The sequence below is a fragment of the Thermothielavioides terrestris genome, chromosome 2 (genome assembly GCF_000226115.1).
Source record: "Thermothielavioides terrestris NRRL 8126 chromosome 2, complete sequence".
NCBI lineage: Eukaryota > Fungi > Ascomycota > Sordariomycetes > Sordariales > Chaetomiaceae > Thermothielavioides > Thermothielavioides terrestris.
Window position 1 is genome coordinate 5331755 of NC_016458.1, and position 21601 is coordinate 5353355.

At 59.2% G+C, this 21601-nt stretch overlaps 10 protein-coding genes across 10 annotated transcripts; 4 read left to right on the forward strand and 6 right to left on the reverse strand.

The window, feature by feature from the left end:
- Positions 1-22: 22 nt before the first annotated feature.
- On the reverse strand, positions 23-1342 carry THITE_2047970 (uncharacterized protein; the record flags this gene model as incomplete). The annotated part of the gene is made up of 4 exons (XM_003652581.1): positions 23-305; positions 375-524; positions 575-806; positions 871-1342. The coding sequence occupies 4 exons, from the start codon at positions 1340-1342 to the stop codon at positions 23-25; spliced, it is 1137 nt and encodes a 378-aa protein (XP_003652629.1).
- Positions 1343-1670: 328 nt separating this feature from the next.
- Positions 1671-3357, forward strand: THITE_2114289 (uncharacterized protein). The gene has a single exon (XM_003652582.1). The coding sequence runs from the start codon at positions 1806-1808 to the stop codon at positions 3063-3065; it is 1260 nt and encodes a 419-aa protein (XP_003652630.1). The 5' UTR covers positions 1671-1805; the 3' UTR covers positions 3066-3357.
- Positions 3358-3414: 57 nt separating this feature from the next.
- THITE_2114290 (uncharacterized protein) lies at positions 3415-4415 on the reverse strand. The gene has a single exon (XM_003652583.1). It carries the CDS (start codon positions 4103-4105, stop codon positions 3752-3754), a length of 354 nt encoding a protein of 117 aa, XP_003652631.1. The 5' UTR covers positions 4106-4415; the 3' UTR covers positions 3415-3751.
- THITE_2114293 (uncharacterized protein) lies at positions 4416-5331 on the reverse strand. Its single transcript, XM_003652584.1, has one exon. It carries the CDS (start codon positions 5155-5157, stop codon positions 4654-4656), a length of 504 nt encoding a protein of 167 aa, XP_003652632.1. The 5' UTR covers positions 5158-5331; the 3' UTR covers positions 4416-4653.
- Positions 5332-6157: 826 nt separating this feature from the next.
- THITE_2114295 (uncharacterized protein) lies at positions 6158-8147 on the forward strand. Its single transcript, XM_003652585.1, has 3 exons — positions 6158-6825; positions 6891-6974; positions 7029-8147. Exons 1-3 carry the CDS (start codon positions 6303-6305, stop codon positions 8030-8032), a joined length of 1611 nt encoding a protein of 536 aa, XP_003652633.1. The 5' UTR covers positions 6158-6302; the 3' UTR covers positions 8033-8147.
- Positions 8119-9411, reverse strand: THITE_2114296 (uncharacterized protein). The gene is made up of 2 exons (XM_003652586.1): positions 8847-9411; positions 8119-8743 (listed from the first exon to the last, which is right to left on the reverse strand). The coding sequence occupies exons 1-2, from the start codon at positions 9113-9115 to the stop codon at positions 8236-8238; spliced, it is 777 nt and encodes a 258-aa protein (XP_003652634.1). The 5' UTR covers positions 9116-9411; the 3' UTR covers positions 8119-8235.
- A 555-nt stretch (positions 9412-9966) lies between these two features.
- Positions 9967-11695, forward strand: THITE_2114298 (uncharacterized protein). Its single transcript, XM_003652587.1, has one exon. The coding sequence runs from the start codon at positions 10225-10227 to the stop codon at positions 11161-11163; it is 939 nt and encodes a 312-aa protein (XP_003652635.1). The 5' UTR covers positions 9967-10224; the 3' UTR covers positions 11164-11695.
- An 873-nt stretch (positions 11696-12568) lies between these two features.
- THITE_2077835 (uncharacterized protein) lies at positions 12569-14910 on the reverse strand. Its single transcript, XM_003652588.1, has 5 exons — positions 14474-14910; positions 14366-14402; positions 13919-14306; positions 13751-13867; positions 12569-13595 (listed from the first exon to the last, which is right to left on the reverse strand). The coding sequence occupies exons 1-5, from the start codon at positions 14669-14671 to the stop codon at positions 13067-13069; spliced, it is 1269 nt and encodes a 422-aa protein (XP_003652636.1). The 5' UTR covers positions 14672-14910; the 3' UTR covers positions 12569-13066.
- Positions 14911-16345: 1435 nt separating this feature from the next.
- Positions 16346-17734, forward strand: THITE_119008 (uncharacterized protein; the record flags this gene model as incomplete). Its single annotated transcript, XM_003652589.1, has 3 exons — positions 16346-16877; positions 16974-17570; positions 17634-17734. The coding sequence occupies 3 exons, from the start codon at positions 16346-16348 to the stop codon at positions 17732-17734; spliced, it is 1230 nt and encodes a 409-aa protein (XP_003652637.1).
- Positions 17735-18004: 270 nt separating this feature from the next.
- On the reverse strand, positions 18005-21166 carry THITE_2114307 (uncharacterized protein). The gene is made up of 3 exons (XM_003652590.1): positions 21092-21166; positions 18624-20921; positions 18005-18563 (listed from the first exon to the last, which is right to left on the reverse strand). The coding sequence occupies exons 2-3, from the start codon at positions 20873-20875 to the stop codon at positions 18275-18277; spliced, it is 2541 nt and encodes an 846-aa protein (XP_003652638.1). The 5' UTR covers positions 20876-20921; positions 21092-21166; the 3' UTR covers positions 18005-18274.
- Between the last annotated feature and the right edge of the window lie 435 nt (positions 21167-21601).

Here is a 21601-nt window from a genome sequence, read left to right on the forward strand (position 1 = left end):
CAACTGGGCAAAAGAAAAGTCCTCACTGGCTGTTAATCGCTTCGAGGAGCGCTTCCCGAGTGAGTCCTTCGTCCCTGCCTTCACCGTCGAGGAAACTGTCCACCTCCCGTGCCATCTTGTCGGGGGTAATGTTGACAGAATCTGCCAACTCCCCCTTTGTGCCGTGCAGTAACCAGTCCCGATGAACTAGCCAAGCATGCATTCCTTTGCTGAAGCAGGCTTCAACGACCAGATAGCGCCAGTCCGCGTCGGGATCCGACAGGACGGACTTCATTGTTTCTGCCAGTGCAGCGCGCTCAGGCTGGCTGGCATCAGCAATCAGCGTAGCCAGGTACGCCGTGAGGTACTGCCGATCAGTGAGGAGTGCTTTGGACGGCTGCAGGAATTGCGTTGCAAAAGCGCGGATATCCTCGGGAGTTTGGGGGGCGGTCTTGATGGGAGAGTCCGGTTCAATAGCTAAGAAGCGTGGAAGTCGGAAGGCCAGCTGCAGTGGAAGGACCCGAGCGAAGTTCCAGCCGACAATGCTGGCGGAAGTTAGCAGGAAAATCAAACATGCTACACTGATGAAACCTACCCTGTGATATTGTATTCCGGGTCGACGATGATATTGTGAGCCGCCAAGTCCTCATGTGAAATGGCGAAGACAGAAGGCTCAGACTCGAGGGCATCATGAACAACGTGAGGAAGTAGAGCCCGGTGTACAAAGCAGTCCCGCGGGGTGAACACCGGCTTCTCATCGGTCAGAGCTCTCATGATCTTGCCGTCGACAACTCCGGTCAGGAAGGCCAAGGCGGAGGCGTTGGGACCTATACAAAGGCCATCTGGCTTGAGCTAGGACTGGCTCTGGAATTTTTCGTTGGGCACTCTTACGCAAGTCCTTTGTGCACTCAGCCAGCTCTAGCCGAATGTCCACGATCTGGAGCAGGATCTTCTCCCGAACCTGGGGCTCTGGCGGATAAGTGTCGGTCCATTGCAGGGGCAAGCCATCGAACCAGCTCAGGACAAAGTAGGGGTGGTTGATGTGGTTGTCGAACCCGCAGTCGAAGCTGACAAGTTTCGGAGACCAGCGAAAGCCCGACTTGGCCAGTCTGGTCAACATTGTAGCCTGCGTCTCCATGAACGCGGCTAGAGAAGCCGGCCCAAGGCTCTTAGCCGCGTGGACGGGGACACGGACAGCCCAAGTGACACCGTCGGGAAACCGGACAGCGTAGACAACAGCCTCGCCGCCCTCAAGCGGCGACTTCTCAGTGCCAAAGCAGAACGCAGGCGACGAACCATCATTTCGGACATGCGAGGCGAGTGCCAAGATGGCCTCGGGAGCAAAAGAAACACAAGAGGCCATGGCCGCTTGAAAGTTCCTAACCAAGACTCAGGACGATGGATGTTACAACCGGCGGGGTGAGGTTAAAAGGCGACCAGAGAGGCAATTCCCGTCTTCCCGTTAGGCAGCAGCCACAAAAATGTCATGTCAGGCGCCTGAGAACGGCGCCTTCCCCCTCCCAGACCTGAGGGTTGTTGGTTGTTGCACAGTGCATGCATAGGCGTCAAACATACTGTGCACGGGTAAGTGCCCCACTCTCCAGCTGTCAAACAGCTGGCGAAGAGCAGTTTACCCACATTCGCGAGTTTCGATAGCCGAATAGCCACGTGCACCACGCAGAATTGGCCGACCCAAACCTTATCCAAACATCGCACTTCTGCTGAAATCTTGAACTTCACAAACGCGCTCAGCGTAATCGTACATAGCGCGCAACAACATCGAGGACGGGCGCAGCACTAGAAAACCCAGGCCAGCAACCAAGAAAATGGCCCAGCAAGGCCAGTCCCAGATGGGCATGCAGCAGCCCCGATTCATGCCCGTCGGCCATCTGCCGATGAACCAGTTTCAAGTTCAAGCACAGCAACAGGCGCCGCCGCGGCCGCAGCAGCAGCAGCGTCGTCAACAGCAGTCAAACCAGCAGCAGCGTCGTCAGCAGCAGCCAAACCAGCAGCAGATGCCGGTCCAAACACCACAACAACGGCCGCAACTGCGAAATCAACAGCAACAGGCACCGCACCCGCCCCCGCCGCCACAGCAGCAGCAGCAGCAGCAGCAGTACCAGCAGCCGGTCCAGCAGCAGTACCAGCAGCCGGCCCAGCAGCAGTACCAGCAGCCGGCCCAGCAGCAGTACCAGCAGCAGCAGCAGCAGCAGCAGCAGCAGCAGCCCCAGCAGCAGTACCAGCAGCAGCAACCTCAGCCGCAGAAATCCCAGCAGCAGCAACCTCAGCAGCAGCAGCAGCAGCCCCAGCAGGGGCAGCAGCAGCAGCAGCGGCCCAATTTCCAAATGGCCCTCCTGCCGCCGCCTCAGGACCGGCTGTACAACACGTGGCATGACCTGAGAGAAGACCTCAAAGCCTTCGCCAGGTCCCAAGGCTATGCTATCACCATCGTCTCCTCCCTGAACCGGGACCCGGACGGCCAGTACCGCCGCTACAACCTGTGCTGCTCTAAGGGCGGCAAGAACTTCACGTCGCACAGCAAGGGCATACGCAACTCGCGCTCCGCCAAGACGGGCTGCCCGATGCGCCTGAAGGCGATCCAGGAGAAGGCCTGGCCGTACAACGACAAGTGGCGCGTCGTCGTGCAGTGTGCCGAGCACAACCACGAGCCCTTCACGGGCGGGCCGGGCGCCAACGCGCCGCCCCAGTTCCGCAAGATCGAGGAGGACGGCAAGCGCTGGCTCATGATCATGCACCGCCAGGGCCAGTGCACCCTGCGCCAGCTCACCCTCGGCATCCGCATCTCGTTTGGCGACAAGTACCAGTACGTCAAGAAGAGCGACGTGCGCAACATGCTGGCCAAGATCAAGCGCGAGGAAGAGCGGCAGGCCGCTGCCGCCGCCGCGGCCACCGCCGCGGCTCAGGGCCTGCCCAGCAACGCGACCTACACGCTTATCCCGGCCTCCCACCTGCCGCCGCCTCCGCCGCCCCAGCAGGTCGAGAAGTTGCCCCCGCTGCCTGCGGACATGCAAGTGCCGGACCCGGATCTAGAGTCGGATGACGATGGGGATGAGGTCGACCTGTGACGGGTCGCTGTTTTGTGTCTGGATTTTTTTTTTTTTTTTTATAGGCTGGGTTTGTATGGTGTGAATACCGAGCCATGTCTTTTTCATTGCCGTTGAGCTGCCCTGGGTTGATCACTTGTTTTTCTTTTTGTACGGAGCGTTGAAACAGTAGGTAGTATTAGGGCCTTGTATTAGCAATGACTTCTCGTTATGCAGTGGCCAGAGCTCCCAGGGCTCGAGAATGGTAATTCTATGGGTGAAAGAATAATATGAGTGGCAGGTGAGGTGGTGACGAACCTGTGGTTAGGAGGTGGTTTTTTTTTTTTTTTTTTTTTTTTTTTTTTTTTTTTTTTTTTTTTTTTTCAGACAGAAAGTCGAGAAATGCTAGTTCTTGAACTTACCCTCCAGATAAATACGAAGAGCAGAGCCGGCAATCACTCGGAACCAAAACCAAGTCGAAGTCGAATAAGCAAGGAACGAAAGACTCGGGTACAGCACCTAGCCAGGACCAACCTCGTGAAACGGCCACCATATTCCCATCCCTCGTACAGGTAGCCAGAACGCACCTCCCCACCACCATCACCATCACCATCACCATCACCATCACCATCACCATCACCATCACTGCTGCCCCCACCACCATCATCAATCATCATCAGCTTGCGTTGATTACGTCCCTGGGCTCCCAAACTCCACCCCCATCGCCATCAAGCCAAACCAAACCCGACCTGAGCTTGAACCTGAGCTTGAACCTGAACCTGAACCGGAACCTGAGCCGCGCCAGCTTCAGACGGACGACGACGACAGCGCTTGAGATGGCGCTTCAGGTTGTCGGCGCGCATGCCGGAGGCGCCGCAGCGCTCGCAGCGGCGGTTGACCTCGCGCCACAGTGTGCGGTCGGCGCGCACGTCCGGCCGGTCGGCGTGGGCGCGGCGCATGTGCCGCGCCAGGTCCTTGCGCTCGGCGCCGCCGCGGAAGGCGGTGCAATAGGGACATTTCCGGGGACGCGTGTGGTTGTGTTGATGTTTGCTGTTCGTTTTGGCGGGAGGATGATGGAACATGTGCGGTTAGTGACGGTGAGGAGGTGGTGGGAAAGGAATTGGGGAGGTGGGAAGGGAAGGGGAAGGGAATAATGAGCGGCTTACCGGAGCAAGCCCTTCTGGGTGAAAACTTTCTGCTTGCTCTTGCAGCCGGGGTACTCACACCGGTATACCCCGGCGCTGCTTTTGGGAGTGGTGGTTGAGGTGGATTGGGAGGCGTCGCTCTCTTGGTCGGACGAGGGGGACTGGGGTGTGTCCGGATCCGTTGCGGGCGGCGAAGGAATAGCGGAGAACTTGGTCGAACTTAGTGATCCTGGTGTTGGTGCCGGTCCCAGGGCGCTGGGGTCAGAAACGAAAGACAAAAGGGCAGTGCCGGAGGAGGCGGTGGTGCCAACGCCACCGGAGTGTGCTTGCTGCAGTGCAAGACTGCAAAAGTTGTTACTGAGCGAAGGACTGCCTGAACCATGGCTGAAGCTGTTGTTGTTGTTGTTGTTGTTGTTGTCAGCATCGTCGTTGTTATCACCTGTGGGAAACCAGACACCCATGGTGCTAGCCGTGTCAGAAGGAACCTATGCGTCCAAGACGTGGCTGACTTGGGGGAAAGCCACTGAAGACACGGAAGCACCAGGGGTGAAAGTATCCAACAGAGCCCAAGCATCGATGCCGAGAAATTGTCCAGGTTCACTAGCAGAAAAGCTCAAATCCACGTCGGCGAAGCTGGTAACTCCCTGATACAAGCAACTTGGAGACTGGGCGGAAGAAATTGGAAGAGAGCCGGCGTTCCACAGCGCATCCTTGGGGAAGTCCAAGTCAGGGGGGGTTGACTCGAGGACGGTCAAATCCCGCGGGTCCACTGTGCCGTCGCCTCTAATTCCAGCACGATGACCGGCAGACAAGTGACTTGTCCAACCTCCTTCCGAATCTAGCAGCGGCATCAGCTGTGCAGACTCATTGTCGCGCCAGGCAGGGAGGCCGGGGTCGTGCCGCACAGCGAGGAAGTTTGTTCCTTCCCCGTCCCGCTGGAGCAGCCCCTGTGCATCCCACGAGAGTCCAGGTCTTTTTAAGACTTGCATTAGCTCGCCTCCTTGGGGAAGGACAGTTGCAACGGCAGAAGCGACCTACGCCGGCGGGACCGCCATTCCCAGCTTCCGGGGTCAAACTCCGCAGGGCAGATGCACCGCCAAGCAGTGGCAACGGCGAGAATTATGGGGTAGTTGTCTGGTTTGCCAAGACGACGCAGGAGCCGGTGTCAGCTTGAGTGTCAGCTTAATCAACCTGTCTTCAGCTACAAGCTGTCAGAGTTGCTATGCTACGTGGTGGGGACTTACACAACTGTCTCGGTGGTGACGATGATGGCTCGCTTCTCTTCTCCACCACGCCCAAGTTAAGCAGGCTTGGGTGGAACAAAGGGAGCTCCGCCCGCACTGGCCGCAGAGGCAATTAGGCGCTCAAATAACTCTCTTAGTGTACCGCAGCAAGCCCGTTTGCGCCTTGTAAGAAGGCCATGGGTCGCGACCCGGGAGCGTGCAGGAGGCAGCGCGGTCGAAAGTGGCAGTCGTGGTGGGGAGCAGAAAGCCTGGTGAGCCCAAATGGTCCAGTTGGAGGCGGCCCGGCTGAGGCCCACCGCAGGTCGCAGGTGGGTTTGGGACAGGGATTGGATTGGTTGGCCGCCCTCCTACACAGTCAAGTCCGCACCCTCCGAGTCCCCAGTGCTCCAGCTCGATAACCAAGTAAACCAACCAGCTGTGGGGGCGCGGAGGCAGTCTGCCTGGGGCACACGACGAGGTCGAGACTGGCTGGACACGCTGCGGATTCTTAACGGTCAAAAAAGTCTTCGTTTGCCTCCAGGAGGCTGCCTTGGCGGTTAACTTGACACGCTTCCCGCCCGACTACCAGACGAGCATTGTATGCCCCCAGCCGGTGACGAATGGTGTAACCGCGCTTTAGCAAGGCACAGGGCTGCCTCAATGACAGATGGAAGGAGGAACATGTCGGGCGAGAGCCTCTTCTCGTACGCAGTTGTTCTTCCGGTGACAGGTTCTGTATGTACATAAATAGATCGTTTGGAATGCTCACCACAGCAGTTTTGCAATCCTCAAGAGCGACTCATTAGCGGCCCCGCACGGTTCCAAGTTTCTGCTGGTCACCGAACCTATCTTTTGAATCTTTTGAATTTGCTCCGTCGCAAGCGCCTGTCGGCTGCACACACGCGCCCAAAATGTCGGACTACGTCGAGCTGCCCCCCAGTGTCCGGAAACGGTTTTACGAGCCGGTCGTGCTACTGGACGCTCTCAGATCCGTCTACCTCATGGATCACAGAGTCTCCGAACCTGATTTAGAGTCGGCGTCCGGCAAGTCTTCCGAGCAGACGTACTACAGCTTTCTCAACAAACTGGCGCAGATCTGCGACAGCGAGTCTAAGCAGCCGCTCGGGAAGACCGTGACCGCCATCGTCGTGCTGGACTACGGGAGCATAGAGTACCGCCTGGCCTCCAACCAACGGAGCACCCGTGAGTTGGACACGGTCAAGGAATACCTGACAGGAATCCTGCAGCTGCTCGCCGATGCCCGCGAGGATGAGCTGAATGACAAGGCGTTCACCGCCCGTCTACTCTCGGACATCTTGGAGAGGGTTCTGGCCTTCAATCGTCCAAGAATCGAGGGATATCTGGATTCGCTGTCTGACGAGGGCCGGATTGACTTCTGCATCAATTCATCGGCTGCCGACGGGACAAGCGATGGTAATGCACTGCAACCCATAGCCACCATGTCTCCTGTCTGCTAATATCGAGCCGCTGTCTCTTAGGGAAAGCAGTTGCCGAGGCGCTGCGAAGCCTCGTACCGCACATCAATGCTGCACGCAGCGCACCGCGGATCAAAAGCGATGAGTGTGAGCCTGACATAGCCTCATTCAACACACGGTCAGGAACTGACATACGCGCAGTCGCCCGTCACTCTGCGGTACTCCTTGAGACCATCCACTCTCATTACGAGCGCTGCCTCGAGGAGTACATGAGGAATAAGACGCGGAGCAACAGCAGCATCGCCGACAGCCCGTGGGGCGAGGTCCGACACGCCGTGGGCCGCCTCCTGTCGTACTACATCGCCATCAAGGTCATCATCTCGGCCCGCAAGTCCTGGCCGCAAATTTTCGCCAACTTCGAAGTGACCTGGATCCCCTCCAGCGAACCCTCTACCGACCCGCCCGTCATCCGCCGCACGGCCAACGGCATCCTCAGCCGCATGGGCCGCAACAAGGAGACCATCGAAGCCTACCAGCGCCACGCCAAGAGCCTGCAGGCTTTCGGTCTGGACGACCGCATCCGGCAGCGCGCCAGCCCGGGCCGCTTCCGCCCCATCGTGCACGCCGAGGTCAACTTGCTGGCCTCGGTGCTGCGCGACCAGGCGGTGGCGGAGGCCGAGGGCGACGACCCGGTCCGCTTCTTCGACGAGGCCGCCTTCGGCCGCTACGTCGGCACCAGCAAGCCGACGTGCCTGCTGTGCCGCTTCTACTTCGCGGCGCACCCGTCGGGCGTGCGCTGCCGCGAATCGCACGGCAACCTGTACTACAACTGGCGCGCCCCCGACGTTGCTGTCGCCGAGGGGCCCGACGCCGCGCGCCAGCGGCTGGACATCCTCGAGAGCATGATCAAGGACGTGCGCGCCGAGACCTCGCGGGCGATCAGGGAGCGCTCGTACCCACGCCGGAAGCACGACTCGCGGGACACGCCGACGAATCCGCTGTGGAGTACGCAGCGGGGGAGCTCGGTCAGGGGAGGGAACGACGATGATGACCTGGCGTCGATGATGGGCCAGGTCAACTTGGATTCGGCATCTACGAGGGGCTGGAACGACTCCATGTCCTCGAGGGAGACGACTCCTGAAGGTCATGTGTCGGCTGCGGATGATGACGACGAGGATCCGGAGGACGGCGGGGCACGGTTGTAGGTTTTGCTGGTTTACTACCACAATGACTGTTTTCTGGTGATGGTGGATTAAGATTGATTGATTATTCGATATCACGAATTGTACGCTGATCCTTTTTTTGCAATTAAATATCCTTTCCCGGCGCCTCTATTGTGTTGAACTTGTTGTAACTCGCAAAACACGTCTAGTCTACTCCTCTGATAAACCCATCCTTAACTCTCTGGTCAAGCACCATTAAGAACCAACCTCCCATGCCTTGCGGCATCCACCACCTGCCGCAACCACCACACATGTATCCTGACATCATCCGTCAACTCTGGATGAAAGCTCGTTCCAAACACATTCCCCTGCCTCACGGCAACGATATCCCCTTTGCCCTCTCCTCCTCCCGTGCCTCCCTCCCCACCGTAGACCCCCAGCACCTCGACCGGCGCCTTGCCTTTCCCCTCGCCCCCATCCTGCCGCCCGTCCGCGATGATCTCCTCGACCACGGGCGCGCGAATAAACACGGCGCGAAACGGCGCGGCCGCCGCCTCCCCGTTCTTCGCTTCCTTGAGGAACCCGAGGTCCAGCCCGGCCACGAAGCTCTGCATCTGCGTGCCGTACCGGTTCCGCAGCACGCGCACGTCCAGCCCGCCCACCAGCTCCTGCCCGCCCTGCTTCGTCGCCGACGCCTGCTCCGCCAGCATCACCAGCCCCGCGCAGGTGCCCCAGACGGGTTTGTGCTGCACCCTGTGCACACGTCAGTACATGAAAATGGAATCGGTAGGGGGGACGTGGGGGGATAAACGGGCAAGGAATGGCCGGGGTGTATTCGAGATAGTGGCAAACATACTTGACAAAGTCTCGCAGCGGGTCGAGAAGGCCGAGCCGGCGGGCCACGATGGCCATGGTGGTGGACTCGCCGCCGGGGATGATCAGCGCGTCGCATTGGGCGAGTTGCGGCGCGGTGCGCACCTCGATGAAGGCGAAGTCTATCCCGTTGTCGGCCGATGGCTGGGGTTGAGAAGTGAGGACGTGAGTCGCGGCCTTGCGCAGCAGGTTGAGATGCTCGACTACGCCGCCTTGCAGGGCGAGAACGCCGACGGTGATGGGCTTAGTCATTGTGGACGTCTCGGTTGTGGTTGGGTTGTTGTGTTTGGTGGTTGGGGCAAGCAAGAAGTTCTAAGCCACGGCTATCTGATATGTCTGTGGTAACTGAGTGGTGACTAACAAATCCGTACACTTCGGAGTACCAGATGTTCGGTGATCGCGTGGGGTCTTGCCCAGGGACGCAGTCTACGCCGATTGTCGAACCGCTCCGATCGCTCGGAATTGTCAAATCAATCAACCCGCTTCGAGCTCCACGGCTCGGAATCGGCCGGCTAAGGCCGGCATTATGACCAACGGATGAAAATGCCTCGCCACTCCATCGGGACCTTGGGACTACGCGACGACATCGGCAGCCCCGGAAAGGTACACTAATCCTGCCGTTGCCGCAGGTAAAATACACTGTGCTGAACCCCTGGCAATGCAACGGCGGCGGTGAAAATAAAGTTAACTTACCTTATGTAACCAGCATCAGTGTGGCGCGAATCCCGCAAATCGCCCCACTGTCGCCGTTGAGACAACGCATGTGTTTGCCTTGCTCCAGAATCTTTAAGCTGCACGACGAGGGTGTTTCGGGAACGGGTGTTCAGTTGCGCGGGTGAAACTTGGGATGCGATGTCTTGCATTACCCTATACCGTACCCAGCACCTTATGGGACCTGGAATCTATCAGCAACATGCCTTACAGTACACCATCTGAGGTCGCAGTCATTACGGTCGCGATTTCCCGCTTCGCTGACAACTGTTAGGTAAAGTACCTCAGGTGGCTAACATGTGGCACCTCTGTGGGCGGTTTGGGGCAAGCTCCGGTTCGGAGGCCGGGCCCTCAAAGCCCCCAAATCTTGTCCGTACAGTAGCGCTAACACTGTGCCTGATACACATCTCCTTCCAGGTTCTCTCTGGATCGAGGGGTCAACCACTGACTCACGCCACTGTCTCTTCCAAACCAGACTGGAAATCCCTTCGAACAGTGGGAGGACACTGGGTCGTTCTGATCCACCGCCTTCATTGCTGTGACTTGTGATACCCTTCAACGCCAATTACTCAACCAGAAACTCGAATCGGATCCCTGAATTATTCAGAATAAACCCGCAACTTCGGTCAGTCCACAAAAAAAGAAAAAAGATGGCAGCCAACCTTCACCCCGCCACCAACGGCACCAACAACGATGACTTTACGGTCAAGGCCGGCCTGGCCCAGATGCTGAAGGGCGGCGTCATCATGGACGTCACGACGGCCGCCGAGGCCCGGATCGCAGAAGAGGCCGGCGCCGTGGCGGTCATGGCGCTCGAGCGCATCCCCTCCGACATCCGCAAGATGGGCGGCGTGGCCCGCATGTCCAACCCGGAGATGATCAAGGAGATCCAAGCGGCCGTCACCATCCCGGTCATGGCCAAGGCCCGCATCGGCCACATCGTCGAGTGCCAGATCCTCGAGGCCCTGGGCGTCGACTACGTCGATGAGAGCGAGGTCCTGACGCCCGCCGACGACCAGTTCCACGTCGCCAAGTCCGACTTCAAGATCCCCTTCGTCTGCGGCTGCCGCAACTTGGGCGAGGCGCTGCGCCGCATCAAGGAGGGCGCCGCCATGATCCGCACCAAGGGCGAGGCCGGCACCGGCGACATCGTCGAGGCCGTCCGGCACATCCGCACCGTCAACGCCGAGATCGCCCGGGCCAAGGCGGCTCTCGCTACGGGCGGCGACCTTGCCATCGCCACGCTCGCGCGCGAGCTCGGCTGCGACGCCGCGCTGCTCAAGCAGACCGCCGAGCTCGGCCGCCTGCCGGTCGTCAACTTCGCCGCCGGCGGCGTGGCCACGCCCGCCGACGCGGCCCTGATGATGCAGCTGGGCTGCGACGGCGTGTTCGTCGGCAGCGGCATCTTCAAGGACGCCGAGACGCCCGAGCACGCGGCCAGGCGCGCGCGCGCCATCGTCAAGGCCACCGCCAACTACACCGACAAGCAGGCGCTGATCGAGGCCAGCATCGAGCACGGCACCGCCATGAAGGGAATCAGCAATGCGGGCCTGAAGTCGGAGGAGAAGATGGCTGGTCGGGGGTGGTGAGAGGATCGCTGGGGAGGCACGGCTGGAAGGGGTGATTCACGGTTTCCCAAAACAGGGAGGCATGTGGTGTCATGTAATCGGCTGCGTTGGCCGTCCGTGGATTCAGTCTCAACACTGCATATTGCGGCTTGAGATTTGGAAGGAAGTGGCATCGCTCAGGGTCTGGTTGGCCGAATGGAGTCGATGGCTTGAGTGGTTTCTCAACTGCATACTTATTGGCATGACACCAGGGTGGGAAAGCATGCAGCGCCAAATTCAGAGACACTTTTCCCGGGTCGAACACGGAAGTCCTGCAGACCGTATTCAACCTTCCTCTAAACTCCCCTCAGCTAGCATAAAGACCGACGTGTGATTCCAATAATCTCATTCGCAAGCAGGACATCGAGACTCGATCACAAAAGCAGCAAACCTTACAGGAACCGGGAATACCAGACCTTCGCCGTCGTCGAGTCTGTACGAGTGATTCCGAAAAAGATTCAAATAGGAAACGCCTCGCGTTTTACCCAGGGGCCTCATTGAGCTAAATCAACATAACCGCATCACGGTTTTACACATGTCGATCTGTATCGGAGTTTCTGGAAAAAAACACCTCGAGTTAGTGGCAGAGTCCTTTCTCGCGGGTTTAAGCCAACACATGCGCCATCGCAGCCGCTGTTAGCTAGCCGACGAGTTCGCGATGCGTACTGGTCGGGAATGAAAATCGTCAACCTCCGTGGAATCCCGCCAATTAGCGGGGGTGCTTCAGGACATCGTGGCAGTGAGAGATTCAAAAGGGCTGAATCGCCCCCATTCTCCTTCCAGGAAGTTCAGGGCGAGGCCAAAGATATCGCCATTCCACCCACAGGCGGTCCTGGTTGCACTCGCTGCAATTTCACTTTCGCAACTGTTGAGAATGAGAAGCTAAGGAGCTCGGTGTACGTGCGTGTCTCTCCAAGCCACCCGGATCAGGAAGCTTGTCAGGAAGATCTTGCGGATGAGTCGCATCGAACGAAGTCCATTGGCACAGCGAGGCTAGGGCGGCGTAGAAAGGAGCGATGAGCGTGGTGTCGGATTTCGCGGTTTTGTTTTCTAATATCTTCTTCAACTTTTCTATTTTTTTCTTTTTTCTCTCCCTCCCTCTCCTCTGTCCAGCCTAATCATGTAAGAGGGAGCGTGTACTAGGCACTGTAAACCATCTGGATACCTGCTTCTGGATAGGTTGACAAGGAAAGGCAAGGCCGTTGTTGATAAGATCAGGTCAGTGGCGTCGTGACCGTCATCGGATGCCACGGACTTCAGCACGGCCGAGCGAGGCGAAGATGAGTCAAGGGGGTGGTTTGTATCAACACCCATGGCTGTTTCAAGTGTTTCGTACCCCTTTCCTCATGCTCGTTGAACCGCGCCACGGGCCCTGCCCCAGCTGAAACTCGGTGAACCAGCCTAGAGACAACTGTATTGTAATATTAAGATGCTTTGACAAAGCCCAATAATGGATCCTCCCAAATGTGCTCTTCCTTCTTCCTCCCAGGTACCGGTTACAGGACCAGCACACAATTAGGACAGGTCGAATCCCCTAATGCGGTCAACTTGAACGCCAGTAAACCCCAAATGCTATGCATCAACGCCAAGAGGGCATACCTCCGGCAAGATTGTACCACCTCTTATGCCCTGTATCCCATGACGTAGCGCCCAAAAAACCCCGCGTCCCATCCCAGTATAGTGCCAGTCGAGTGAGAATATCCCACAACCCGCCGCATCCAGCATTACATCCTTCCGCTTTCCCAGTCCTGGCAATCATACATCTCAACAAAACCACTGGCCCACAGCCACTCCTTCTTCCACCCCAGACGTATCGAGATGACCTCCCTCCCAAGCTCCCCAGCCCTGCCCAACTCCCCAGCCCTCCCCACCACCTTATCGCTCCTCACTTCATCCACGAACTCCGCAGCACCAGCGCCACCACCTCCGCATCCGTCTTCCCGATCGTACTGCTCTCGCTCCCCGGCGACGACCCAGGCAGCAACTCCAACCCACTCGTATCCCTTTTCCCGTCCTCCCTCCCCGCCGCACCCCGCACCGCAGCCTCCACGTCGCCGATCCTACCGCCCTCCCCTCCCAGCTTCCCACGCACCTGCGCCATATACTCCCCTGCCGCCGCCCGCGCGGGCCTCGACCCGATCGTCGGCGGCCTGCCGCCGCTGGCGTGGCCGACGGTGGTGTTGAGATCGCTGGTCTGGAGCGTGTCGCGCGGCGGCGAGTCGGCGAGCAGGCGGGGGAAGAGGCGGGCGGCGAGCGGCTTGAGGGTCATGGCGCAGGCGACGACGATGGCGGTGTGGACCTCGATGACGGTCCAGTAGAGCAGGTCGGCGCCGATGTAGGTGAAGTCGGGGCCGGCGCCGGGGGCCTCGGTTCGGATGAGGATGACGAGGCGGATGAGGGAGACGAGGCAGACGCTGGGTGAGTGGTAGTGGGAGTGTTAGTGGTGTTTGGTCTGTTCGGCCGGTTGGGGGGTTGGGGGGGAAGGGGGAGAGGGAGGGGCTTGGTTGGTGGGATTGGGTGGAAGGGTGAGCCTTGGGGAGGGAAGGGGAGGAAGTGTAGGGGAACTCACAAAAAGCCCACTGCAAAGACGCCGACAACGATGAGCTTCTGGCGAGTGGGGAGCTTGAGTGGGAGGACCATGGGAATGGGCAGGATGAAGATCATCCAGTCGGTCGCTATGACGCAACTGGGACTCATGGTTAGTGCTGATGGTAACCGTACGCAAGGTGAGCCGTACCCTGTATTTGCCCACCAGGTGTCCTGCGGCTGGCAGAACGAGGGCGTAACGGTTGGGTCCCAAACGGCCTGAAGTGGGATGCAATCTGTAAGGGTTGCGGCAACGGAGAACAGGCTCGTGAGGACAACAATGGCGAGCACAAGGTAGCACGCTCTGCGTGCCCACGGGAGGGTGAAGATGGTCAGGTAGAGCAGGCAGATGGACACCTTCGTAATGGCCAAGCTGAGCACGTAAAAGAGCAGCGAGAACCACCATGCCTGTATGTCCAGTGTCAGTCCAATGGACGAGATATCTCCACCATGCAGGACAACACGAACCTCCATCAGTGGGCTGTAATCGACTGGCAGGTCAATGTCGTACAGGTGTATACCCATGCCATGCTTGCATTCTGCCGTCCTTGTGAGCCTGCGGTTTCAACTGGGTCATAAGACATGGCGGGGGACCGACGCTCAACGATACTGATGCAGCACCCTCCTGCAGCTATCTGTGTTGTCTGATGTCAGTGCTCCGCGCCAGACGCTAGCTCCCGGGACGAGGACGTCGGCACGTTCGCACCAGAGACAGTACAATGAACCAATCACTGATGCCGAGGGTGTGCACGATCCTGGTGCGGGTCCAGAGTCTGAGCAAGACGAAGATGAGGGCGATCGTCCATGTTATCCAGGTTGCGGCGAGCATGTTCGGTCGCAGGTCGCTGTGGTCCAGATCGGACGCGGAGGCGCCAGCAGGCCCTCCGGGCGATGAAGAGCTCATGAACGTCGGCGTGACATCGGGCGTCTTGCTCACGGTCAAGCGCCTCTCCACCCCCTCGGAGACCTGGTGTACACGAATCTCAGATCTGGTCGGCGTGGTCGCGTGTCGCGTGTGCGTCGTGTGTGTCGTATCTCGCCCCGAAGGGTTCGAGAACCATCAAGTGAAAGCGCTGAAAGCGCTCACGGAGCTCTCTCCGTTGGCGTGGGTCCTGGACGCCGTACCCGATATTTGAAGGAGAGAAGGGCTAAGCAGGCTTCCACAATGGAGGGAACCTTGCGCGTTAGCCAAGGCCGTCTGGGCGGGTGTGCTAACTGTGAAGGGGTACCGGTCAATCAACTCCCCCACATGACACCCCTGGTTTGCTTGCTCACGTTCCCCACACCCATCTCGGTTACCAACGAACCCGGTCACCCCCATCGAGCCATGACGATTCAAGGCACCAATACGGAGTCTCAGGGGGCTGATGGCTAAAGAGGTCCCGCCAAGACTAATTTCGGCCAATTGTCGGCAATGTTTTTACAGCGTCAGTACCCCGCCAAGACCGCCAAGGGGTTTGCACTATCGCCACGGGTTAGCCACGGGTTAGTTCGCCGGGGGTACGGGGGGCGGCGCCAGCCCCCCGCTGGTTAGGGTGAGGGTCAAGGTTAGGGTGAGGGTTAACTTCGTTTTCTTTTTTTTTCGATTTGGTTGAGGTTTCATAAAGTTGTTGCAACGAGTCTTTACGATTGTTCGTTGTTGATGTTGCTCGAAGTCGTCGAGGCCCCGTCGCGGCCCCGCTTACCCCGTGGCGATTGTAAATACTTGTAAGCGGCAGTCTCCGAAATTAGTCTTGGCGGGACCTCTTTAGCCATAACCCTCAGGGGGACAAAAGTGCTAGAGCATGTGAAGGTTTGCAGCCCGCGGACTCCGTTGATCCTCGACCGCTCGACCACTTTCGGCGTCTCGCCGGCTCACCGAGGCGATCCCCCGGCCTATCACGAAGTCGGGGAACTGCAGGGAACTTTCCCTGCCAGCTGTCCCCGGCCAGGCCCAACCCAAGGGCTCGGTATCCACTGGGTAATCGGGGGCTCGTTCGCACGAACATCATCATCATCCATGAATTGATATCAGTCTGGGCTGGAGAGTCAGAGACAGAGGAGAGAGCATTGGCAGCACTTTCTGTTATCAACCTTCTCAGCGCCTTCGGCTTTCCGCACCTCCCTCGGCTACGCGGCCGATTGCGTCAACTACCGGCAGGTGTCCTGCACAGCGTATACTTGGTATGCATTAATATTTTTTGCGAGCACCATGCATGCATGTACGGATAGCGAAATGACTCCCATATTTTGTGGTGTCCAGAAAGCTGTGTTTGGAAATCTCGGCCCGCAACCTCCCCGAACACAATGTCTCGGCCCGAGGTCGCCTTGTTCGGAAGGTGTTTGAGGGGATTGTAACATACTGTGTATTCCGTATTGTAATCCGTCCACGACGCAGTAATCCGTACACAAGATTCTTTGAGTGGGCCAGCAGTGACTCTGCCCCACTAAAATTTCCAGTATCGAGGGGCATCTTGAACTGTCCGATGCTCCAGATATCATTTGATTGCGTCTTCTTGCCTCAAGTAATTGCTTGCATTGGCAGATCAAACCGTTTTCCCCCTTTTCAGCATTGCATATGCTCACAACTTAGGTGGCGATGTCGAACTCCCACGCGTCCCGCGGACCATCCACGACCGTCGCTGGCGACGACGACCCGATCGTGGCTAGCTACTCGGTCTTCATCAAACCGCCTCTCCCAGCGCACCGCAACCTCGTCGTGCTCCAATACGTGAACAAGACTGCTCAAGACCCGGCTCAAATACGCGTGCCGCGCATTTCCGAGCTGCGTGTCAAGCCCAACACGGCCATGTACGAAGTGGACGTGCCCATTGACACGAACGAGGCCTACGACAGAAACAAGGGCATCGCGTGGGGCACCGCCCTGCAGAAATCCTTAGAAGCGAAAAAAGGCGGGAGTTTGGGTCTGGCAGGCGGCTTCAACATCGTCCCAACCTCGACCACCGCCGGGCGCGGCCGGCGAGGTGCCGGCGCCGGCAACGACGACGAGGCGCCGCTCAGCTGGGCCGAGGCCGCCAGGCAGGACAAAATCCTGCGCACCCAGACCTTCGGCGGCGGCCGCAGCGCGCAGGAGGCCAACGCCAAGCACATGATCGGCGTTTTCCAAGGGAGTAAGCCACCACAGCCTACCCGCTCCCCGCTCTCCCCACCCATCCCCTCTCCGGTCTTCCCTTTGCAATCGCTAACCATTCATCCCTCCTCACCAGAAAACCTGCACCTCACCCCCGTCTCGTCCGTTGTGCACCTCCGCCCCGTGCCGCACCACATCGACGCGGCCACCGAGCAAGAGCGCCTCAGCCGCGGCGCCGCAGCGGCGGCCGCCAGTGGCGCGGGGTCCGACAAGCCCGGCGGCGGCGGCGCCGGCGGCGCCGGCGCGTCGTCGGCCGGGCGGGCCATCCACATGACGATCAAGTCGGCGATGGACGCGGACGGCGGGGTGGCGACGGAGACGATGGCGGACCGGCTGCGCAACGTGCAGACGGAGAGCTGGCGGCGGATGGAGTGGGTGCACGACGAGGCGGAGCTGGCGTGGGAGGCGTACAACGAGTGCCTGCTGTTGCGGGCGGGGGAGGACGGGGACGGCCGGGGGAAGGGGAAGGAGGTTGTCGCTGCTGCTGGTACAGAAGGAGAGGAGGGGGTTGAGGCGGGAGGTGGTGAAGGATCGGGGGGCGCCGCGGCGGACCTGGCTGAGAAGGTGGCGCAGCTGCGGACGGACTGGGGCGAGCAGGAACTGCTGCAGGCTACGAGTGGGGTGCAGCCTGAGGAGGCTGCGGACCGGGCGAAAGCAGATCCGGAAGGGAAGGGTACGGGGAAGGACGTCCCGGTGAAGACAGAGCCACAGGCGGCGGTGGCTCAAAGACCGGCAGGTCGAGCGGGTAAGGGCGCGACCGCTGCTGCGGGGTCGTCTGCACCGAGGAAAGCTACGAGGAGAGGGGCGACTAGGGGTGATGCGATGGAGATAGACTAAGCGTAATCGCTGGAGAAGTGGACTGGCGGCCTTTGGCCTCCAAACGAGCCATTTGCTCGGTGTTGGGCTGCGCGCATAACTGGGCGTTCAGGCTTCTCGCACTGGACTCGATAGGCGGAAACGACAACTGGGAAAGAGTGTTGGTGCCGTGTAAAGAGATCCACCGTTCCATACCAGATCGCGTGGTCCCGGTTCTGCCGCTCTTGTCTACAGTGGACATATATCCATACAACCAAAAGAATAAAAGGAAAACAGAAAAGACTTCCTCAACTTGATTGACCTCTCTCGTCGCGTTGGCAAGTTCGCGTCCAACAAGCAACGAACCCGAACCATACCAGACCGACCACCCATCGCTGCCACCTTGCGCCGGAACCATGTGACATCTGCGTTTACCATTCACGGCAGTCACAACATCACCCACTCTATCCGATCCTGGCATCCTGATGACCCAAGGGCTGTAACTTTTGGTGAATCCTGAACGGGGGTGGTGCTCATCCCAGACGCTGCTCCGCGGCCATGCTCTGATTGCACAGCGGCAACTCACTGGAGCAGCTCGACGTCCAAACCAATCGAGCGCATAAAGAGGTTCACGTTCTGGAGCCGCTGGGCGGCTAGGTCCTGAGGGAGGGTCTTGGCGAGAGCAACGGTGTCCATGACACGGTCCTTGACGGCAAGGACCAGCCTCTGCTGCTGGTCGGGGCCGGCGCCGATGCCGATGGCGGCCAAAAGTTGCCACACGTAGATATCGTCGCTGGCGGTGACGGGTCCCGGGAAGATGTGGGGCAGCGTGGGCTCGAGCAGGTCGAAGAACTGCGTGTACGTCACGTCCCTGCGCTGCGTTAATGCACTGACTCACCAGATGGAAAGAAGGGGGAGGAGCACAACATACCATGACCGCCAGGCTGCTTCATTGCCGCCTCCGCCATGCTTGATGATTTCGGCACGACTCAGGATCATGGTTAGCATTCCTGCACCGATTCTGCTCTTCGCGATCACGTCCACGTTGCGAGTGCACACAAGGCCGAGCACGCCGGCAACCAGGTCCAGGTCAAGTTCGTTCAAGATGTTAAACAGAGTCGACATGACGGCCCCGGAGAAGAGCTCGATCGTCTCCCGCATGGCGGCATTCAGCTGCGTCGCATCAGACGTCACCTGAGCGTTGCGAACAACATCTAGGCTGTCGAGATTTACGACGATCAGGGTAAGAATGGTCGTGCGCTGCTCATGGGTGAGATGGCGCGAGATGCGCTGCATCGCCTTCATGCCCTTGCTGTACGAAAGAATGGCGATGAAAGGGTGGACGCGGCCCTCCGGGGGATGGTCGTGGACCCGGAGGCTCTCCCACAGCTTCCCGTTGAGGATCTGTGCCTCGCTGTTCCATGCAACGAACTTCTGGATGGATTCGGCATCGGCCTCGCTCGCAGGAGGAGGAGGCATCGCGCGGTCGTGGTCTTCGAGCGTCATAAGTGTCGCGTAGATGAGTTCGATGGACCGTAGGTCGCTCTTCCTGTCGCCGCCGTGGGAAACCTGCTTGTGCGCGCTTCCGGGGCGATGTGCCTCGCCAGTGCTCTCGGTGCGCTTGATGTTGAGCAGCGGCTTGGGTGTCTTGGCATTGCTGAACGAGATCTTGCCCAGACTGCCTTCGATTACCAGCTGCTTGTTCTTCGGCTTGTTCTTGGCCGCTTCCACGGCACGCTGGACCTGCTGCTCCATGCGTTGCACGTGGTTCTCCGGGCCGCGGTGGTGACGACGCAGGCCGCCCATCCGGCTGCCCGTCTGGAAGAGATATGTCTGCGCAAAATTATTCAGCGGCTGGCTGGGATGCTGACGTTGGCCGCCCTGGATCTGGCTGTGCACTTGGTAGTAGAAATCCTCGGCGAGGGACTCGTCCGTGCCGTGCTCGTTGGGATTTCCGGCAGCGGCAACGAGCTGTTGCAGCTGGATACGAGTCACAAAGCTCTTGTCCTGAGGCGTCATGATGCCGTTGTCGCGAGACATGAGGAAGATCTTGTGGTTGCGTTTTGCTCGCTTTGCTTCTTGCTCCAAATACGCAGCTTTCTCTTCCTCGCTGAGCTGGGCGAGCTGAGACGGGTGCGTGATAATCGGGGGTTGGCGGGAGAACGAGCCCTGCTGCCTGTGTACGGGATGCGTCGGGTAGGAGCCTGGCACGGCGGGGCTAGGGTGCTGACGGATGCCGAGTCTGGCCGCATCTCCCGACAGGCGGTTAGGGTTCTGCAAGATCTGGGTAGGCTGCATAGGGGCCGGGGGCTGCTGGCGCAGATGAGCCGCTGCCTGGGCGACAGGTTGAGGAGAAGGGACCTGCGTAGCCTGGGGTCTCTGCAGTATGCTGACAGGATGTCCATGCCCGGTAGCTAAGTTTTGATCTTTTCGAGGTGGCTCGGCCTGCGAGAACTGATAGCCTTGCTCATACAGCGTCTGCTGGGGCGCCTGCGGCGCGGCAATAGATGCAGCGGCAGCCGGCTGGGACGCAGTGGACGGAGCAGTAGCCTGCTGCGCGGACAATTTGGCCTGGGCTCGCAACTGAGCCTCCACCTCCTCCACACTTAGCACTTTCCGGCCGGGGGGGATCGAGGAAGGTGTGGTCACCGGAGGGGGAGCAGGAGCTGGTTGAGTCTGCTTCTTGGGGGCAACGCCCCACAATGCCGCATCGACCTGGAGCTCAGCGACCGGCTCGCTGCTGTACTTCTCGTAACCAGTCCGCACAGGCTTGTGGGAAGCCGGCTGAGGAGCATAGCCATACGACGATGCGCCAGATGCGGGAGCCTGGGATTGCGCAGTTGGTTGAGAGGCGGATTGGGAAGCCTTGGCGACGGGTTGCTGGCGGTTGAAGCGGACATGCTCCTCCTCGATGGCATTCGCGACTTTGGCCGTCTGACCGAAGAAGTCGAAGTCCTTGCCTACCGGCGCTGACGACAGCCCGGCAGTGTCGCCGAAGGTGTCGTCATTGAAAGCATCGCCGGTCTCCTCCAGCTGATCCCCCAGGCCATCATAAGTATCTTCAAACTCGAGGGCATCCCCTTCGTCCTCGCGACCAGAGAGCCCGGCGAATGGGTCGTGCGCCTGGGAGAATCCAGTGGCCGCTGGGTTGTGGCGGTTTGTATCAAAGCCGGAGAACGACATCGTTACGGCGGCAGTTTAGGATGATGAGTGCGCTAGGATAGAATTACTGCTCGGGCGAGTCAGCGTCACGCGGTCAACGGGACGCGGGTCGCTCAGGCTGCAGGAGCGCGATCGAGGGGCAGGTCGCAAAAGCACAACCCGAGAAGACGATGCTCGCCATGCAACGGGAGGCAGACAGACGAGGAATTTCCGTCATCGATGTGAACGGCAACTCACAGCGCAGGTAGTAAGGATATCGAGCTGGTCGAATCCGTCAAGTGACATGGTGGTTCGATCAATGCGATCAGGCAGGATTCCTCCTCAGGTCTTCGGGCAGTGCCAACGAAAGACAGCGGAATTGCGCCACGCGGACGATGTGCCAAGCGCCGAGATTATCAGCGCTGTGAGAGGCGCGAAAGATGGCGCTGATGCGCTATTCGAAAGAACAACACGATAATGAGTCGCGAAAGGTCGTGCCGCAAGCTGATGGTGGTTGATTCAAAGATGGAGTTTGCCGGTGGCCAAGCTTCCAACTGTGAACGGCAAGCACTGCAGTGGTGACCGAAGTGGGATGGATGCCCCACAAGGGATTGTCCGAACGACAACTCAAGCCAATCAGCGCGAGTTCGCTGGAGGCGCTATGGAGTGAAAGAAGCAGTGCTCACGGACCATCATCTTCGAGGGCCTGAAGGGCAGCGGCAGGCTCTGGGCTTTCGGCCAAGCATTCGGCCTGCTGAGCAGCACGGG

Coding starts and splice junctions, on each gene's coding strand:
- THITE_2114289 (XM_003652582.1), top strand. CDS start 1,806: ATGGCCCAGCAAGGCCAGTCCCAGATGGGCATGCAGCAGCCCCGATTC.
- THITE_2114290 (XM_003652583.1), bottom strand. CDS start 4,105: ATGTTCCATCATCCTCCCGCCAAAACGAACAGCAAACATCAACACAAC.
- THITE_2114293 (XM_003652584.1), bottom strand. CDS start 5,157: ATGCAAGTCTTAAAAAGACCTGGACTCTCGTGGGATGCACAGGGGCTG.
- THITE_2114295 (XM_003652585.1), top strand. CDS start 6,303: ATGTCGGACTACGTCGAGCTGCCCCCCAGTGTCCGGAAACGGTTTTAC. Junction 6,826..6,890: donor TGCCGACGGGACAAGCGATG/GTAATGCACTGC, acceptor GCTGTCTCTTAG/GGAAAGCAGTTGCCGAGGCG. Junction 6,975..7,028: donor GCGGATCAAAAGCGATGAGT/GTGAGCCTGACA, acceptor ACATACGCGCAG/TCGCCCGTCACTCTGCGGTA.
- THITE_2114296 (XM_003652586.1), bottom strand. CDS start 9,115: ATGACTAAGCCCATCACCGTCGGCGTTCTCGCCCTGCAAGGCGGCGTA. Junction 8,744..8,846: donor CCGCTGCGAGACTTTGTCAA/GTATGTTTGCCA, acceptor ACGTGTGCACAG/GGTGCAGCACAAACCCGTCT.
- THITE_2114298 (XM_003652587.1), top strand. CDS start 10,225: ATGGCAGCCAACCTTCACCCCGCCACCAACGGCACCAACAACGATGAC.
- THITE_2077835 (XM_003652588.1), bottom strand. CDS start 14,671: ATGAGCTCTTCATCGCCCGGAGGGCCTGCTGGCGCCTCCGCGTCCGAT. Junction 14,403..14,473: donor GGTTCATTGTACTGTCTCTG/GTGCGAACGTGC, acceptor CAGACAACACAG/ATAGCTGCAGGAGGGTGCTG. Junction 13,868..13,918: donor ACCTGGTGGGCAAATACAGG/GTACGGCTCACC, acceptor CATGAGTCCCAG/TTGCGTCATAGCGACCGACT.
- THITE_2114307 (XM_003652590.1), bottom strand. CDS start 20,875: ATGTCGTTCTCCGGCTTTGATACAAACCGCCACAACCCAGCGGCCACT. Junction 18,564..18,623: donor GAAGCAGCCTGGCGGTCATG/GTATGTTGTGCT, acceptor AACGCAGCGCAG/GGACGTGACGTACACGCAGT.